Source organism: Parambassis ranga, chromosome 7, assembly GCF_900634625.1.
Source record: "Parambassis ranga chromosome 7, fParRan2.1, whole genome shotgun sequence".
Taxonomy (NCBI): Eukaryota; Metazoa; Chordata; class Actinopteri; family Ambassidae; genus Parambassis; species Parambassis ranga.
The window spans coordinates 2,965,948-2,985,075 of record NC_041028.1 but is presented as its reverse complement, the minus strand read 5'-3'; the positions used below and the strand labels follow the sequence as shown (position 1 = coordinate 2,985,075).

The 19,128-nt window shown below is 49.4% G+C and overlaps 3 protein-coding genes and 1 long non-coding RNA gene across 6 annotated transcripts; 2 read left to right on the top strand and 2 right to left on the bottom strand.

Annotated features, from left to right (window-relative positions):
* Nucleotides 1–643: 643 nt before the first annotated feature.
* LOC114438392 (uncharacterized) lies at nt 644–2,551 on the bottom strand. The gene is made up of 3 exons (XR_003670974.1): nt 2,467–2,551; nt 1,127–1,677; nt 644–1,017 (listed from the first exon to the last, which is right to left on the bottom strand). It is a non-coding gene; the product is annotated as an uncharacterized LOC114438392 (long non-coding RNA).
* Nucleotides 1,261–9,142, top strand: tfe3a (transcription factor binding to IGHM enhancer 3a). The gene is made up of 11 exons (XM_028409657.1): nt 1,261–1,417; nt 2,306–2,404; nt 2,497–2,550; nt 2,655–2,829; nt 3,274–3,453; nt 4,292–4,384; nt 5,909–6,029; nt 6,718–6,774; nt 6,853–6,928; nt 7,069–7,216; nt 7,308–9,142. The coding sequence occupies exons 1-11, from the start codon at nt 1,296–1,298 to the stop codon at nt 7,683–7,685; spliced, it is 1,503 nt and encodes a 500-aa protein (XP_028265458.1). The 5' UTR covers nt 1,261–1,295; the 3' UTR covers nt 7,686–9,142.
* Nucleotides 9,143–9,194: 52 nt separating this feature from the next.
* Nucleotides 9,195–12,289, bottom strand: LOC114438386 (myoD family inhibitor domain-containing protein). Of its 2 annotated transcripts, XM_028409691.1 has the most exons (5): nt 12,213–12,289; nt 11,716–11,828; nt 11,342–11,452; nt 11,099–11,272; nt 9,195–10,134 (listed from the first exon to the last, which is right to left on the bottom strand). In XM_028409691.1, the coding sequence occupies exons 2-5, from the start codon at nt 11,825–11,827 to the stop codon at nt 9,857–9,859; spliced, it is 675 nt and encodes a 224-aa protein (XP_028265492.1). In that variant the 5' UTR covers nt 11,828; nt 12,213–12,289; the 3' UTR covers nt 9,195–9,856. The 2 variants fall into 2 exon arrangements, with proteins under 2 accessions (XP_028265492.1, XP_028265491.1); XM_028409690.1 differs by lacking the exon at nt 12,213–12,289 and having other exon boundaries at nt 11,716–11,935.
* A 494-nt stretch (nt 12,290–12,783) lies between these two features.
* cxxc1a (CXXC finger protein 1a) lies at nt 12,784–18,915 on the top strand. Of its 2 annotated transcripts, none has more exons than XM_028409651.1 (12): nt 12,784–12,914; nt 13,438–13,538; nt 13,718–13,860; nt 15,145–15,300; nt 15,382–15,750; nt 15,821–16,044; nt 16,136–16,343; nt 17,072–17,182; nt 17,290–17,339; nt 17,411–17,507; nt 17,600–17,752; nt 18,472–18,915. In XM_028409651.1, exons 3-12 carry the CDS (start codon nt 13,837–13,839, stop codon nt 18,616–18,618), a joined length of 1,539 nt encoding a protein of 512 aa, XP_028265452.1. In that variant the 5' UTR covers nt 12,784–12,914; nt 13,438–13,538; nt 13,718–13,836; the 3' UTR covers nt 18,619–18,915. The 2 variants fall into 2 exon arrangements, with proteins under 2 accessions (XP_028265452.1, XP_028265450.1); XM_028409649.1 differs by lacking the exon at nt 12,784–12,914 and adding an exon at nt 13,271–13,359.
* The last annotated feature ends 213 nt before the right edge of the window (nt 18,916–19,128 follow it).

Sequence of the window (19,128 nt, the reverse complement as noted above, 5' to 3'; positions counted from 1 at the left end):
CACACCTCTGCGGCCCGTCAGAACACCCGTCAGAGAACGGAGCTGAGTTTGTTCTTTTTGTGCCAAATCGCTTTCCAGTGTATTTATTTCGTATTTTAATCCAGCGTGCTATCTTTGATTATTGGTTATTGTTTTATTTCTTGGTTCTGACTTGATCACATGCTGTGAGCTGTTAATGGCTGCCGTTACCACGGAAACGGCCTGCTGACGGTGATTTCTAACCTGTCATGTATTACCACGGTGACCACCTGGTAAGTGTGCTTTACAGTGTGGCTGGGAGTCGGTGTTACCATGGTAACCACTGCTGCTGGCTCCCATGTTGCCACAGCAACCAGTGGCCTGTATTTGCCATAACAACAGCACGTCTCTCTCCAGTGTGACGGCAGCACAGTCCTTTTTTCTTTCCCTCAGTGTTGTTTATATGATATCTTATTATTGATTATTGATTGCAGGTTTTCGGTTAGTGGCCGGCCACTGCCTTCCATGCTGTTAATGTCTGTTTCCCATCATGCCCCTCTGTATGAAAAGAAAATGTTATAAATGAGATTATAAAAGAAATAAAAATATAAAAACAGACGTCACTGCTGCTTTACTGTGAAACCACAGAGTCCCTTAGCGTCCGTGACGTCACGGGGAGTCGTTCTTTCTGGATGAAAACTTTTTTTTATGTTTTATTAACAGAACAGTAGAACAAGAACGATGACGAACTCAGATCTACAGCCTTCTTTTTCAGATAAAAACACCTTCTATTTAAATCCGATCCTCTCCTCTCCTGCCCTCTGATTGGTCAGAGGTCTGCAGCCGGCGCTAAGCCGATCAGTCATGAGGAGCTGACGTCACCTGGGAATCCCCCTCCCCTCCCCTCCACTTCCCGTAACAGCAGAGACAAAAACAAACAAGATGGCGGATTTGACTGCCAGCGCACACAGCCCCTTTCTATTGGACGGCGGCAGGCACAGCACAGCTGATTGGTCCAGAGAAGATCAGTCCAGCCAGTCAGCTCCGCCCACCGAGACTCTAGAACAAGACATTTGCGGGGTTCGTTAAAATAAGTGTAAAATACAGCGTTGTGACGTCATGAAGCAGGACGAAAGGCGCGTTAACGTGAGCCGTGTTCTATGACCACCTGGTGCACGCGCACGGTCTGAGAAGACTTCTCTACTGTTCGGTCCTCCTGGAGGGATCCGTCCGATCCGGTCCGCCCCGACTCTGAGACCGTGATCCCGCAGTGGCTGCTGGGACATTCCGCGCCTGTCTGAGCTCCTCTGTGGGCGCTCTGTTCACTTTCTGCAGGAATGGATCCGACACACGGCGGACCGCAGAGCCGGGCTGAGCCGGACCAGCGCGAGGCAGACCTGCTGCAGTCGCAGACCGTGTTTGTCATCCTGGACTCGGCTGATACCCTCAACCTTGTCCGGTGAGTCCGGAAGTGTGTGTTGTCTCATGTGAAGTTTATTTAAAGTCGTGGCTTAGTGAAGTTCATCCTCTGAAGACTAGGACCTCCACCTCTGCTCCGGGGTTCTGGTAAACAGGGGGTTGCTGTGGCCGGATGTGCGACTCTGTAGACATGTTAGTGATGATGATGATGATGATGGTCAGGTCAGCCTGGTCTTTGACCTCTGACCCCTGCAGCAGGTCACTCAGGTGTTCAGTAAACCTGCCACTCAGGCCTCAAAGCTGTCGAACACACAAACAATCAGATCAAAGGCGTCTCACACACACACACACACACACACACACACACACACACACACACACACACACACACACAGATGACAGACCGTCAGACAGAAAGCAAAAGCAAAAGTAAAAACAAACAGGAGCATCTGTTAGAACATCTGTCTGAAGAAAAACTATTGATTTTTTATGTTAAAATGAGACGTTTCAAAGATATCAATAACATTCCAAATTATCGATCAGCGTGCACATGTTCCTCTGACTGGCCGACTGTGGAGCCAGCTCAAGGTTAGGGTTAGTTTTTTCACCTAGAAGTGTGATGCTGTATAAATAACATGAACTGAAATTGAATGAATTGATCCACAGAAATGATTGATCTGGTCAGTTTGGAGGAAAAGCTTTAAGTTCACTTCCAGTGAAGTGAGGCCATCGTCCTGACAGCAGGACTGTCAGCCTGTGGATTAACAGGAAGTGACTCAGCAGGAAAGTCCCTGCACACACACACACACACACACACACACACACACACACACTCTCTGTTCCCTACTCTTATGGTGAGAGCCATCACACACTGCAGTCTGAGCATTAGCTGGATGGACAGATTTGATTGGCTGATCCTGTCTCACAGGGTGGAGTCTGGGATTGTTGCTGACATCGAGGTGGACAATTTGCTGCCATCAGACTGTGACACCTTCTACCAGATAAAGAGCCAGCCAATCAGCATCAGGTAGGCTCTGACAGTCACACCTGCAGCTCAACTGACTGTTCATCCTGTTCTGATGATGTCACCTGATGATGTCATCATCTCGCTCTCTTCAGTTCCTCACCAGCTTCTTCCTCCGCATCCTCGCTGCCAGCCATCATGTCATCAAGGTAACAACAATACCTCTCCTATACCTATCACTGTGTCCTGCAGAGGGCGCTGTTAGTAGAGACACTGAGGATGCCCTCCTCCTCTTCTTCCTCTGCTCCTACAGGGTTTTGATGCGTCAGGATCTGATGCGTCAGCAGGCTCTGGAGGAGCAGCAGAAGGAGGCCCAGCGGCAGCAGGAGCAGCTCCTGCGCTCCACGGACTGCTTGTCGTCCCCCATCAGTGTGTCAGGTATCTCCTCCTGTGGACCTCCTGCTCAGGTCCCCGTGGAGGTGCTGAAGGTACAAAGAACAACACTCAATGGGCCTCATGCAAGAAACCCTATAAGAACGAGTTCCCCCCTCTGTGTCTTCTTATGCTACATGCTCTTTGATTCTGCTCGTACCTGTGTTTTCTCATTGTAGCTTCGTTAGCTCAGGTCAGATCAAACTGTACGAGTGTTCGAGAGCACTCCGACCAAGAAAAGAGACAAACACACAGCCAGAAGATTCTAGGACTGATCAATACATATGTAGTTATAAATATCTTATTCGTCAGTTGAACAATAACTTAAGAATTTCACACAGGCTGGTCACAGTGACATATTTTATTATTCAGAAGTGCTCATTACAAACAAAATGTCTTGTTAAGAGAAAGTTGCATGACGCTCAATGTGCTTTCACTGTTGTTGTTCCCATGATGCAGCAGTCCTCACTAACACTGCTCTCCTCCTGTGTGTCTGTCAGGTGCAGACCCACCTGGAGAACCCCACAAGGTATCACATCCAGCAGGCTCAGAGGCAGCAGGTCCGCCAGTACCTGTCCACCACCAAGACAGCCAATCAGCAGCCAGCAGCACCAACAAGCCACTCCCCCCTGCCAGGCTCCACCCCTACACAGCCGGTGGACAGCAGCCCCAAACAAGAAGTAATAATCATACAAACAGGAAGTCATAAACATAAACAAACACAAACAGGAAGTCATAAACATGCAAACACAAACAGGAAGTCATAAACATAAACACACAAACAAGAAGTCATAAACAAACACAAACAGGAAGTCATAAACATAAACAAACAGGAAGTCATAAACATAAACACACAAACAGGAAGTCATAAACACAAACAAACAGGAAGTCATAAACATAAACACACAAACAGGAAGTCATAAACACACAAACAGGAAGTCATAAACATAAACACACAAACAGGAAGTCATAAACAAACACAAACAGGAAGTCATAAACAAACACAAACAGGAAGTCATAAACAAACACAAACAGGAAGTCATAAACACACAAACAGGAAGTCATAAACAAACACAAACAGGAAGTCATAAACAAACAGGAAGTCATAAACACAAACAGGAAGTCATAAACACACAAACAGGAAGTCATAAACATAAACATACAAACAGGAAGTCATAAACAAACACAAACGGGAAGTCATAAACATACAAACACAAACAGGACGTCATAAACATACAAACACAAACAGGACGTCATAAACATACAAACACAAACAGGACGTCATAAACATACAAACACAAACAGGGAGTCGTATACATACACAAACAGGAAGTCATAAACATAAACAAAGTCAGTCAGCACTGTTCTTGTTTGAATCGACTCTGAATCAGTTTCCTGCTTCCAACCCATTCATTCATTCATAAACCAGCTGACTGGTCAGGGTGTCAGACTGGAAGTGAGAAAAATGCCTGACATGATCACACGCATTACAAGTTGATCTGTAATTGGTTCTTTTAGATGGAAGATGCCGTCGTTGATGACATCATCAGCCTGGAGTCGAGCCTGAATGATGAGTTTCTGACGCTCAGCAGTTTGCAACTTGCCAACACGGTAACACGCTTGCACACACAGGGGCTGTAATCTCCCAGTCGACTGGACAAAATTCTGATTGGTCGACTTTTTGTAGCGTTTTTTTCAATTTTTTAGTCTAATAAGTTGTAGGTGCATCCGCTCGCAGCAGCAGCAGCAGCAGCAGCATGCTCAGACAGACCCAGACCAGGCTGGACGTTAAACCATCATCCAAGCGTCACTCAGCGAAGCTGTGCTCCTGTGTTCAGTGTCGCTCTGTGCGCAGGACATGTGCAGAGCGACATGTCTGTAAATATTATAACACTGCAGAACACGCTGTTCTGCTGTGAAACCAGTTGCTCAGGTGCTACAGCATCATGCTACCATGACAACAAGACAAACAGCGACCCTACTGAGTCTTAGACACTACTGCCGTCGTCAGGCCAGACGGAGGACTACAATACTTACCTCCTTAGTCGGCCATTTTTCCTGAGCCGTTGGTTGTATAAAAGTTGTGTGGAGTGTTTCCTTGCTGTGTGTGTGTGTGGATCCACAGTGACAAACGCTCACAGTATCAGTTCGGGTTTCCAGACTTCCTTGTTTCTGTGGGTGGAGACTGTGTGTGTGTGTGTGTGTCAGAGATAATAAGCTCTGTGAGTTTTTTTCTCTTAAAGAGACGTTTCCCCATTTTTCAACAGTCGTCTGAGCAGAAAGAGGAAGGGAAGCATCTTGCTGACACTCTGTGTGTGTGTGTGTGTGTGTGTGTGTGTGTGTGGAATCAGAAAAGATGAGGATTTTGGTGTTACTCCCGGACCATGAGAAGAGGAGGATTAAATCGGAGGTAAACAGAGCCTTTGGTTTGGGCTGTGATCTCTGGCCGTGTTGGTTCAGACGTGTCAGCTGCAGAATCAAACTGGATCCTTATTGATCGGGATTGAAACTGAGCGATTCATTGATTAACTCAAAGATTAGAGCTGCTGTTGAAGTGACACTGTTCCTGCTGTTCTGTTTGCTAAGCTAGCTTTAGCTTACTGTTCAGTTTGTTATCTCAGCATGTTACATTGTGCCACAGGCTGCGTGTCCTTCAGAACAAAGAGGACGATGCTTAGCTCTTTGTGATTCAGATGATTACCGAAGACATTTGTAATGTGGACGCCGTCTTCAATAATGCTTGATTAGAAGCTGCAGAACAGTTGTACCAGCTGAAAAACAATGAACTGGGTTAGTTCCCTTGTAGCTCAAACAGCCTGTGAGTGTGTGAGACAGCTGTTATCAGCTGAGAGTTTCCTGTTCGATCAGCAGATTCCTCAGGTTCAAGGAAAAGTTCACTCTCTCTTTCTGCTCTGCTTTCTCTTCTTGGATTTATTCCCGGTGGCTCCTCGTGGCAGTCTGTGTCTCTTTGGTTGGGTTACTGCTCTGTGCAGCAGATATGTGGAGGAGTTGTGACCTCTGACCTCTGAACAGAAGGCCACCTGACCAGATGTGTCCAAGCTGATTGATCACTGTGTGTGTGTGAGAGAGAGATCCTGGTGATTCTGATTCTGCACTCTGATTGGTTGCTTGCAGCTGCCGGTGTCAGGGAACATGCTGGATGTGTATGGCAGCAGCGGTGGGATGGCCATGCCCACTATCACTGTTAGTAACAGCTGCCCCGCCGACCTGCACACCGTCAAGAGAGAGCTGAGTGGTAAGTGCGCGTGTGTGAATGAGACATGTAACTGCAGCATCAACAGATAAAACCTAAAAACATCATCACGGCTGCTGGACTTCTTGCAGAGCTCATAGCTGATGGGTTGACAGGGCTGTGATGTCACAATGTTAAACCTCAACATTCCCTCTTTTTCTGCCTTCTGAAAATCTGTTCTAGTTTGATGAGTCAACATCACAACTTCCTATGAACACACTCACACACAGACACACACACACAGACACTCACAGACACACACTCACACACACACACACACACACTCAGACACACACACACTCTCACACTCACACACAGACACACACACACAGACACTCACAGACACACACACTCACAGACACACACACTCACACACAGACACACACACACTCTCACACTCACACAGACACTCACAGACACACACTCACACACACACTCACTCACACACACACACACACACACACACACACTCACACACACTCACACACACACAGCAGTATTCTCCTCTGTCATCAGTATCCACTTCCTGTCCAGTCAGCATGAAGCCTGTTTCTCTCCTCAGCTGTTTTCTGCTGGTTTCTTCCCAGTCTTACGGTAAAGCTGTACTTTTATCAGCTGTACCATAAGTCCGGTAACAAAGGTGCATCAAAATCCAGCAGCAGATGAACTGTTGTTGTTGTTGTTGTTGTAGATGTGGAGGCAAAAGCTCTGGTTAAAGAGAGACAGAAGAAGGACAACCACAACCTCAGTGAGTTCGATCAATAACTGCAGTATTGCCTCATCAATAACTTTGAGTCTGATACGATAATGTAGATTTGTTTTTCAGTTGAGAGGAGAAGACGTTTCAACATCAACGACCGCATCAAAGAACTCGGAGCTCTGATCCCCAAGTCCTCTGATCTGTCAGTAAACGCACCACACTCTGATCACACCACTGCTAAGTTCACTGCTAACAGTCTGCTGACAGCTGGCCTGAGCCCCGTCAGCCGGCGCTGTGTGCTGCTGCGTGCTAACCAGGTGCTGCCTCTGATTGGTCGTTCAGGGACTCGCGCTGGAACAAAGGGACCATCTTGAAGGCTTCGGTGGATTACATTCGCAAACTGCAGAAAGAGCAGCAGAGAGCCCGAGAGATGGAGGAGAGACAGCGGAGGCTGGAGAACACCAACCACTCGCTGCTGCTCCGCATACAGGTGAGGGGCCAACCATTTTGAAAATGGCGACAGTAAAGATGCTGCTGGAAACACTCGACCAATCAGAGCCTTTGTATGTGCTTTGCTGCAGGAGTTGGAGCTGCAAGCTCGCCTCCATGGGCTCTCCTCTTCCTCCTCCCCCGCTCCTCCTCCCACCTGCTCGTCCTCCTCTCTGGAACCACAAACCCTGCTCTCCACCCCCCTGCCTCCTCAGCCCTCCCCCTCCTGTCTGGTGACGCCCTCTCTTGGTCTGGATGCTTTGAGCTTCGTGGAGCTGGATGAGCCTCAGGGTGTGTCCAGCGTCTTCTCCGCGGACCTGATGTCAGATGTGGAGCTGACGGAGCTGCACGGCCTGGGTCCTTTCCTGATGGAGGAGGGTGGAGGGGATGGGAAGTCAGATCCCCTGCTGTCCTGCGGCGCGTCAACCAGCAGCAGGAGGAGTAGCTTCAGCATGGACGAGGACCTCTGATAACGTCATCAGAGGTCACAATCTGATTGGCCAGAGGTGGAAGCAAAACATTTTTATGGAACTACTTTTAATCTGTGACATCATTCACCAAACAGCACACCGTTTGAGGTTTGCGGTGTTACCACGGTAACACCGGGGTGCCACTTTGTGTTCTCACCTGTAACGGCCGGTTTCCGTGGCGTCTTCTTGGTTGTACGTCTTTGGTTACACAGAGCGGTAACCATGGTAACCGCTCTGAGGCCTTCCTGAGCTCAGCAGCTAGATTAGCTGTGTGCTGATTGGTTAGAGATGCTTCACAGCTGAGCAGGAGCTCTCAGCAGATAAATCTATGCTCAGTGTAAACGCTTCGTATAATCAGTGAGAGCAGGAGGCAGAGAGTCATCTTAGGAAGCCAGCTCTGATTTGTTTGTGCTTCCTGCTGGATGTGACAGCTCAGAAACCACTGAAGCAGGGGTTAAACTGTTGTGTCCAGACATCAGCGTTTCCTCTCAGGTTGCTATGGCAACTATGTAGCTTTGCTGATGACACAGATATTGGTTCCTTCCTGCTCTGCCTACAGTGGCCAGTTTCCTTTCTGTATCTATCCTGCTGTCCTCCATCTTGTCTCTCTTTCTGTCCTCCATCTCGTCCCTTCTACATCTCGTCCCTCTTTCTGTCCTCCATCTCGTCCCTTCTTCATCTCGTCCCTCTTTCTGTCCTCCATCTTGTCCTCTGTGGTTCCTGCTCAAGCACTTCACTGTGGTTTTGATGAAGACACATTTTTAGTGTCCAAACTAAGACACATCTTGTTTCAACCCATGCAAAACTCACATTTCATGTTTTTTAAATGAATGCGTTTTAAAAAACAATTTTACTTCCTTTCAGGTCAGATTGAACCGCTCAGTGTACGCTTGATCCGTTACACCTTCAGTAGCAGTGATGTTTCAGCTGAACTGTTAAGCCAGCTCATTGTTAGCCAGGTGGCTCATTATTAGCTCGTTAAGCCCCTATGACTTGCTGTTAGTGACGGTCCACACCAGTTGCATGCTGTTGAAGCAGTAGAAGCTGCTAACCTTTAGCTGCTAGCTGTTAGCTGACTGTCTCTATCCTCTGATCTGTTTGAGCCAAGTACTTTTACTTATCTGCGTGGTTAGCTCGCCAAAGTCTGTGACTACATTAGCCACCAATCACTCTTTAGCCAGAGCTGCGTCTGCTCATTCAGTACAGTTAACAGTGACTCTCTGAACCCTTAGCTTTATTACAGAGCTGTAGTTTTACTGTTGTCACAGCAGTTACTATGGCAACAGCATCAAATGCATGCTGGCTGTCATGAATCAGGATCAAGATGGAATAAAGGGATCTCCGTGCGTCTTTTATTCATGTTGTTTATGATGTTTACAGTCTGCTGCTGTTTATGATCACTTCTGTTTTTTATAGATCATTCACACTTTGATATCAAATAAAATCATTCAAACACACGCATACGTTTCTGTTTGGTTTTTGTTGTTTCTCTGGCAACAAGTGACATTAGACATTAAAGGCCTCAACAGTAATAGGAACAGTAATGTTATTGAAATAATGTGTAGAAATGTATTAGAACATAAGAGTTTGGACATGGCCGCCAGTAAAACACTGAAAAGGTTAAAAGATGAAACGTGTGTGTGGCAGGTGAGTTCTGTTGTTGTCCAGCAGGGGGAGCTGTTTCGCAGACTGAAAGCAGCCGGACGTCATGATGGAGGCTCGTGGTGCCGCTGCCCGCTGTTGGACTGTTGGTTGAAGTCAGTGATGTCCACATGAGGACTGCTCATGATCTGGGCCCTTGTTCATCTTCTGACTCCTGGTGCAGTGTTTGGTTTGAAATTGTTCATCATTGATCAGTGAGGATGACGTGTGTTGTGTGTGTGTGTGTGTGTGGGGGGGGGGGGGGCAATGGTCAAGTCTTGCTGTCTTTTCAGAGTTTTCCTGTTTCCTGTTTGGATGTCCTGGCACACTTCCTGTCACTGCAGCACCCACTTCCTGTCCTCAGTGCTGATCTGGTCTCCGTGTGATCAGACACACGTTTTCGGTTTGAATCTGTTCAATAATTGGATGTCAAATCACTTTCTGTTTTTCTCCGCAAACATTATTCCAGCACATTCTGATTCTCTGCTGTGACATCATCCCGTGGTCCTCCTCTGATCTGATTGGCCGCCCTATGAGGGGAAGCAGATGGAGCAGCACTCCAGGCAAACCTCCAGGCAGTCAGAGGAGCCACAGCAGTCCTCCAGTATCCCACAATCCAACACAGCCTGACACGCTTCCTCTGTACACGCCGCCTCTCCCGCCACCTCCACGCAGCAGCAACAACCAACCGCAGCATCACAGCATCCAACGCCGCCCACTGCACCGCACGCCAGGCACTCGCCCACTGCTGAACACATGGACAGAAGCTCGCAGAACAGACAGGCCAGGAGGCAGTGAGCACAGCAATCTGCAATGAGAGGGGCCAGTGAGGTCATCAGTGAGGTCATCAGTCAAACTCCTGCTTAAGCCAAACATGGGCAAAGAGGCAGAGCTCCAGACAAACATGCTTAATGTTGTAAAGTTTATACATGGAGGTGTGTGTGGCGCCGGCCTCTAGTGGCCAAAGGAGGAACTGCAGTTTGTGCACAACTTTTCTTTGGTTACATTAAACAGAGCCGTCGTGTAGACGTCAGCCTCAGCAGCTCTGTTACCATGTCAACCCGATCATTACAACACCATCATCGTGGAAAACACAGAACATTTAGATCAACGTTGAGTCGATAATCATTCAGATTAGATGTTGTACGGGCTGTTGTTTGGTCTCTGGGTGAAGTGTTGGTTTGTTGTGTGTATCGTTCAGAGAGCGTGTGAGGGTTAAACAGAGCGGCTGTCAGCTGTTTGGGTGGAGGAGGCGTCAACGCAGAGCGGCTGCTGGGAGTATGTGTGTGTGTGTGTGTGCAGAGATAAGCAGGCCTCCGTGTTGGAGCAGATAAACTGAGGTGGGACTCTGTTTTTGTTCCATCACAGCAGCAGCGCTCATGTTTCTGTCACTTCCTGTCCTCTGAACTGGCTTGCTGCTGTCAGAGTCAGACAGAGGACCACTGAAGGACCACCCAAACAGACCAGTCTGTGGGGACATTCGCCCTTCATGACCGCTCCAACAGGAACCTTGGCGACTGGTCTGTTTTAGGTTCAGAAAAGCCAAAATCAAACTGAAGTTTAAAAAGAGAAACTTCCATCAAAGCTCAGAGTGTTACCAAAGACCTGCAACTCCCACAGACACCCAGACCGGTCCTGAAGCCTCCTCCTTACCTTCAAACCTCGTCATCATCAACACCACCTGAGCTCCTTTTGAAGGATCTCTGCCTGTCTCTGCAGCCTGCAGGGGGCGCTCACAGTTTCTAACAAACAAATTGTTCTGATTGGCTCACCATCTCCAGCGACCTCTCTGATGTGTGCAGCGTCTGTCTTGAAGGTGGCGTGGCTTCTAGTGGACGATAACCGCTTCTGATTGTTGGTGTGATGAGGAGGAGGAGCAGCAGCAGTGAAGGAGGAAGATACTGGAGCGCACACAGCAGGTCCAGACCCCGATGAAGTGTGCGCCTCTGAGGAAGGTGACATCACAGATGACGTCACAGATGACACCCGAACGTCAGTCACAGGCAGTTACTCACCTTTCTCTCTGTAGACGGGCAGCAGTCGAGAGATGTCATTGGTGGAGGAGCTGTCTATCACAGAGCCGTCGGCATCCTCCGACCTATGAGAGAGAGGGGGCGGGGCCTCCTCTGCAGGGGGGGGGGGGGGGGGGGGGGAACAGCGGCCATGTTGGAATCAGAGAGAGAGTCCTTCTGCCATCAGTCACATCTAATGGTGAGGTGAGATGTGACGGTGTCAGAGGTCTCGGCTCAGGGTTCAGATACAGCTGAGGCATGCCGTCATGGCGTCCTGCTGTCCTGACAGTCTGACCCTGAGCGCACAGCAGCTGGATGTTTGTTCTGCATTTACACGAGGAGGCCTGACGCTCAGCGTGTTCCTGGTTCTGTCTCACCTGAGCTGTGATGTGGCAGCACCCCGTTGGCTGTTGGCTGGGTCATGATGGCTTCTGACTGATTGGAGGCTTTGTTAGCCCCGCCCTCAGCGCAGTGTGATGTCACATCCATCCTGTAGCATTTCATTCAGATAACACAACAAAGGATGAAGATCAGAGCGAAGTGATGACACACATCAGCCCATCTATCCCTGATCCTCTGATCAGTCTGTGCAGCAGTGAGCTGAACTCTCTCCTCTGTCAGGGCTCCATGTTTTCATCAGTCTGAGGATGATTGCCTTGGCGATTGACAGATTATTGATCAGCTCTGACGTTTACAACGCTTCTGTTTAAACAGGTCAGCTCATTGTTTCTATAGAGTTCAAATACGAATATGAACCCAGCTGATGAACTGTAACTCAAACGCTGCTGGAGCTCTGATCCTCCCATGACTATAACCCAACAGGACGCAGACTGTTACTGTGACTGAAGACAAACATAAGTTTAAAGTGTCTCACCTGCAGCTTCGTCCTCTCTTTGTTCCTGATGAAACTCTTTCTGTCCGTACTGTTCATGAGCATGTGTGTGAGTGAGGCCACCGCCTCCCAGCGCTTCCTTCACACACACACACACACACACACACACACACACACACACACACAGCATGGCTGGATATTTCCTCCTCATAACTGACACAACTGATTATTGGAAAATTTTTAACACAAAAAACAAATAAAAGGTTTTTACAGGTTTAATATGATTTAATATGAAAAGTGATCAGAGTAGATAATAATAAAAATATGAAGTAATGATTCAGAATTTCTTTATTTATCCCCCGGAAATTCTTTTTGTGACAGACAAGAATAAAAACGTTCCTGAAAATCATTGGTTGGTGACTTCACGTTGTTGTTCGTTAGGTCTGTCCGGAGGCTCAGAGGAGACGCTTTCTGTGGTGGGAACACTTCCAGCTGTTTCTGTGCTGCCCCCTGCAGGTCACATAGAGAACCGCACCCAGTGCAGCCTCCCGTTCAGCAGGTGGCCACAGTCAGCTTCCCTGATCGTGTGCGGCCGGCATTGAAACCAGAGAAGAAGAGCAGGATGGAGCAGAAACAAAGAGGACTGCGGATTTCTGTGGAAATGAAAAAAGAGTGAAGCTGCGGAATCACTGGAGGACCGAGTCCTCTGCTTCTCCGCGTGAGGAGGCGGCGCAGTGTGACATGGTGAGTGTGTGTGTGTGAGTGTGTGAGATGTTGCACTGATGCAGGAGAGCCACGGAGCTTCAAAAATCTGTAGGACAGTGAGCGGGAACACACGGGATTCCTTCAGTGTTACCCACTGAACAAAGGTCCTGCTGTCCGACCGAAGAGCTCAGAGCGGCTCTGAGCTCCGGCCACGCCGCTCTGCAGTCAGACCCCGCGGGGTCACAGAGTCCGAGGTCCGCTCTCGATGCTGGAGGCTTTTTTTTTAAAAAAATGTATCGCTTGTTTCTCAGGAAGGGGAGGCTGGGGGAGCAGAGCGAGCCCTGGGGGAGGAAGAGGGAGGAGGAGTGGAGGGAGGTGGTGAAGAGGAGAGAGGAGGAGGAGGAGGAGGAGAGGTTGCCATGGAAACCCCCAACGCTCCTGTTTACTGCGTCTGCAGGAAACCAGACATCAACTGTTTCATGATGTAACAAAATTTATTTATCTGTAAACAACAAACACACACACTCAGCAGATGACTCTAACACCCCCCTCCCCCCCCCAGAGGCTGTGACAGCTGCACGGAGTGGTTTCATGGAGGCTGTGTCGGTGTGTCAGAGAAAGCAGCTAAGGCCATCAGAGTGTGGTACTGTCCGTCCTGCAGAGGTCAGTATGGAGGCTGTCACATGGTCAGTGTTAGCTCCTCTACATCCAGTATGTTAATATTAGCTGCATGTTAGCTCTCATAAGCCACAGCCACATTTGAAGTGGATCAGAACACCTCTCCCTTCAGGTGTTGACTGCTGTGATTGTGTGTCAGCTGTCAGCTGTTGTGTCGTGTGCAGACAAAGACTCGTCTCTGGAGATCAAATACCGTCCAAAGAAGACCAAAGAGGAGAAGGAGGCGGAGCCGGAGAGAGATGACAAACCTGAGGGAGACGGGCGCTCCACCCCTCAGCCCAAGATGGACAGAAGGCGGGGTTCTCAGGTACCCGGGGCGGGGCTCCCAGTCTGTCACTGTGTACTAACACACTGTCACTTCAACTGCTTTTACATCCTCTGTATCTGAGGCTATGTCCTCAGACATTTAACCTCAGTCACTGTCAGTTCATTTACAGCTCAGCTGACACTTCACCTGCATGCTCCTGTTTGTGTGGTGAGTCTTCTGAAAGTTTAGCATCACACTTCCAATGCTTTCCCCTCTGCATGGTGTCAGTCATGTCTCAGTCCGTCCTCACTGTCTTCATTCTGGGTTGATATCATTTGATGGCAGTGCTCTGATTCAGCCTCCGATACACCACATCCAGCTCTTTATTTAACTGAAATCAAGCCAAAGAGGAAAAGCATGAGTTCAACACTAAGTGTCCCCTGTTAGGATTCAATATGGGGAGCTGCAGCAGGTGCTGCTGATCATCAGTCCCTGATGAATTGATCCTCAGCAGGTGTGTGTTAACACAATGACCATCAATCAATCAACCTTTATTGCAGAGGGAAGTGCTCTCCATTCAAATCAGTCGGACGGAGTAGCTTGTCTGAGGGGTGGAAGCAGGGCTGAGGCTCACAACCTGCATCTGAACAAAGCACAGCACCTGTGGGACATCGTCCTGAAGGTCCTGAGGACAGATGAGACCAGAGTGTGCTGCTGACACACCTCATACACACTGTGAAGCACGGCGGTGGAGGAGTGATGGTTTGGACCGGTGCAGACACAGGACCTGGACACCCTGCAGTCACTGGGTGGACCATGAAGTCCTCTGATACTAGAGACAAGTGTGAGGACATTAGTCTGACAGGGACACCAGGACAATGATCCAAAGCAGCAAGTCTGCCTCAGACTGACTGCAGCATAGAGAATCAAATCCAGACCTCCACCCAGCTGAAGGGCTGCAGGAGGAGCTGCTGCGGGAGGAGCTGCTGCAGGAGAAGGTGCTGCGGGAGGAACTGCTGCAGGAGAAGGTGCTGCGGGAGGAGCTGCTGCAGGAGAAGGTGCTGCAGGAGGAACTGCTGCAGGAGGAGCTGCTGCAGGAGGAGCTGCTGAGTGATGGAGTCGGTGCTGAACATGTTCTTTTGTCTTTGGCTTCATTTTGATGAATGAACAGTAAAAAGCTGGATGTTGGTTTGAGGTTGTCTTTGATCAATCATGGTATTATGATTGATTATTGGGGGGGGGGGCTGCTTCTCCTTCTGACCCTTCAGCTGCTTCAGTGGGTCAGAATGCTGTGACAGCTGGAACCTGGCTTCAGTTTCCTTCATGCTGTGTTTGTGGTTCCAGATCAAGCGCTCGGCCAGGATGTGTGGAGAGTGCGACGCCTGCCTGAGAACGGAAGACTGCGCTCAGTGTGACTTCTGCAAAGACATGAAGAAGTTTGGTGGTCCAAACAAAATCAGGCAGAAGTGTCGCCTCCGTCAGTGTGAGGTCCGCGCGCGGGTACGTGTCGTAGCTCCACCTCACATCCTGCAGGTCTGCGATCCAGACAGGTGATGAAGGCGATTTTTCTTCTCTGAGCAGAAGATGCTTCGTGTCAAAGATGAGGAGATGAGTCGGAGCGGCGCTAGGGGGCGTGGTCTGTCCAGAAAAGGGACGGGGCACCAGACGGAGGAGGAGGAAGACGAAGAGGAGGAAGAGGAGGAGGAGGGGTTCAGTGAGAGTGAATTGGAACTGTATGAGCAGTACAGAGCTGCCGGCTACAGAGACCTGGTCTGTGTGTTTCTAACCAATCAGCTGCCAGACAGCCGCTTCCTGTGCTGTGACACGTCTTCCTGCTTCCTGTTGCAGGTGTGGCACACAGAGGAGGAGGGCGCTCAGTCAGACTCTCTGAGGAAGAAGGCGGTGAAGGTGAAGCATGTGAAGAGGCGAGAGAAGAAGACAGAAAAGAAGGTGAGGCCTGTCAGATCAGGTGACCAGTGATGTCACTGATGATGTCACTAAAGCACCTGTCCTCCTGCAGAAGCCTGTCTCTGTGTCCATTCCTAAAGAGGAGGCAAAGCCTCGGCGACACAAAGTGAAGCAGCGTCACAGGGAGCGCGTGCGGCACAGTGAACGAGCGGGAGAGGGCGGGGCTAAAGAGGTGAGCGGCATTGTGAGGCAGTGTCTGGGTCCGGGGTGCGTTGAACCGGCAAGGACCGGCTCCAAGTACTGCTCCGAGGACTGCGGCATGAAGCTCGCTGCTAAGTAAGTCCTTAGATCACCAGGAGAAGCCCGGCATCCATCAGAGAAGGTCCGTCTGTGAGGTGTCTCACATACACCCGTCTCTGTCCTACAGCCGTATCTATGAGATCCTCCCTCAGAGGATCCAGCAGTGGCAGCAGAGTCCCTGCGTTGCAGAGGAGCTGGGGCGGAGACAGCTGGAGCGAATCAGGAAGGAGCAGCAGGCCGCCAGGCTCCGCCTCACACTGATGGAGAAACGTTTCCACGAGCTCGAAGGCATCATCGCCAACGCCAAACTACAGCAGGTCCAACAGCACGAGGAGGTCAGGGACTGTCTCCTACTCCGCCCATCTGTTAGCTGTGTCTCTGAGCTGTCTTTCTGCCTGTCGCTGAGCTGTCTCTCTGAGCTGTCTTTCTGTCTGTCTCTGAGCTGTCTTTCTGTCTGCCTCTGATTTGTATTTCTGCCTGTCTCTGAGCTGTCTTTCTGTCTGTCTCTGAGCTGTCTTTCTGCCTGTCTCTGATCTGTCTGTCTGTCTCTGGGCTGTCTTTCTGTCTGTCTCTAATCTGTCTTTCTGTCTGTCTCTGAGCTGTCTGTCTGTCTTTGAGCTGTCTTTCTGTCTGTCTCTGAGCTGTCTTTCTGCCTGTCTCTGAGCTGTCTTTCTGTCTGTCTCTGAGCTGTCTTTCTGTCTGTCTCTGAGCTGTCTTTCTGCCTGTCTCTGAGCTGTCTTTCTGCCTGTCTCTGGGCTGTCTTTCTGTCTGTCTCTAATCTGTCTTTCTGTCTGTCTGCGAGCTGTCTTTCTGTCTGTCTCTGAGCTGTCTGTCTGTCTTTGAGCTGTCTTTCTGTCTGTCTCTGAGCTGTCTTTCTGCCTGTCTCTGAGCTGTCTTTCTGTCTGTCTCTGAGCTGTCTTTCTGTCTGTCTCTGAGCTGTCTTTCTGCCTGTCTCTGAGCTGTCTTTCTGCCTGTTTCTGATCTGTCTTTCTGTCTGTCTCTGAGCTGTCTTTCTGCCTGTCTCTGATCTGTCTTTCTGTCTGTCTCTGATCTGTCTCTGCAGGTGACTGAGGGTGATGGTGATGACACAGACCTTCAGATTTTTTGTGTCTCCTGCAGTCACCCCGTCAACCCAAAGGTGGCGTTGCGACACATGGAGCGATGCTATGCTAAGGTCAGTCTTAGAGACACCAGGACACTTCCTGTCTGTCATCAGGTAGTCCAATCATGTTTATAGTAAGAGGGAGCTGTCAGCTTAACTCAGACATGTCTGTCCAACAGTACGAGAGTCAGACATCCTTTGGTTCCATGTATCCAACACGTATAGAAGGGTAAGACCACCTGTCTGTCTGTCTGTCTCTCATGTGTAAGCCTGTCCCTCACGTCACTCTGTGTCTCTCAGAGCCACCAGGTTGTTCTGTGATGTCTACAACCCTCAGAGTAAGACATACTGTAAGCGGCTGCAGGTTTTGTGCCCAGAACACTCCAGAGATCCGAAGGTACGTCTGCAGTCTCATGTTAAGAACGTCCTGCAGCCCAAAGCAGCATCAGCAGGCACTCGGCTCAGACCCGTCCCTGTTTCCTGTGTCAGATCCCGGCAGACGAGGTGTGCGGCTGTCCTCTGGTCAAAGACGTGTTTGAGCCAACTGGAGAGTTCTGTCGGGTTTCCAAGAGGAAGTGCAACAAGCATTACTGCTGGGAGAAACTTCGCCGTGCCGAGGTCGACCTGGAGAGAGTCCGAGTGGTCAGTGACCGTCAACCAAACTTTATTATACGCAGCTTCACTGACAGGAACACCTGACGCCTGACTGTCTGTCTGTCTGTCTGTCTGTCTACCTGTCTGTCTGTCTGTCTGACTGACTGACTGTCTACCTGTCTGTCTGTCTGTCTGTCTGTCTCCCTGGCTGTCTGTCTGTCTGACTGACTGCCTGTCTGTCTGACTGACTGACTGACTGACTGACTGTCTGTCTACCTGTCTGTCTGTCTGACTGACTGTCTGTCTGCCTGTCTGTCTGTCTGTCTGACTGTCTGTCTGTCTGTCTGTCTGTCTGACTGACTGACTGACTGACTGTCTGTCTGTCGGTCTGCCTGTCTGTCTGTCTGTCTGTCTGTCTGTCTGACTGACTAACTGACTGACTGTCGGTCTGCCTGTCTGTCTGACTGTCTGACTGACTGTCTGTCTGTCTACCTGTCTGACCGTCGGTCTGCCTGTCTGTCGGTCTGCCTGTCTGTCTGTCTGTCTGACTGTCTGCCTGACTGTCTGTCTGACTGTCTGCCTGACTGTCTGTCTGACTGTCTGCCTGACTGTCTGTCTGACTGACTGTCTGACTGTCTGCCTGTCTGTCTGTCTACCTGTCTGACCGTCTGTCTGCCTGTCTGTCTAACTGACTGACTGTCTGTCGGTCTGCCTGTCTGTCTGTCTGTCTGACTGCCTGCCTGACTGTCTGTCTGACTGTTTCTCAGTGGTATAAGCTGGACGAGCTGTTTGAACAAGAGAGGAATCTGAGGACCGCCATGACCAACCGAGCAGGTTTATTGGCTCTTATGCTGCACCAGACCATCCAGCATGACCCAATTACCACCGACCTGCGCTCAGCCAAGGACAGGTAGAGACAGACGGACAGTTTCCATGACACTGTGGCAGCAGACTGTGGTCTGTGTTTCCTTCCTGTTTTGTTGGGTTGTTTTTTGTTGTGACTGTTGGCAGCTTTTGTAATGATGAAACTCTGCATGTTCAATCATAAAACCAGCAGCCAGACGAGCGGAAACTTGTTGTAGATCATCCCTGTTTGACCGTTAATCTGCTCATATTACAGCTGTGAAAACACAGGGAGGAGCCTGAGCGGCTCCTACCTCTGCCTAATGAGCAGTTTAATAGTGAAATAAAAAAAGATGTCATTTGTCATCCTGCGGGGTCACTGTGTGGATTTTATTATGTCTGAGTGGTTTATGAGTGGCTGTGGCAGCTCTTTTTATCTGTGTTTTATATTCTGTGTTCAATTAAAATGTAAAATGTTTTAAACTTTGATTTCTGACCGATTTGTTTCTGTTCTTCACACTGATCTGTGTTAAACTCACAGCTTTAGTTTAAATAAACAAACAGAACACTACACATTTCAC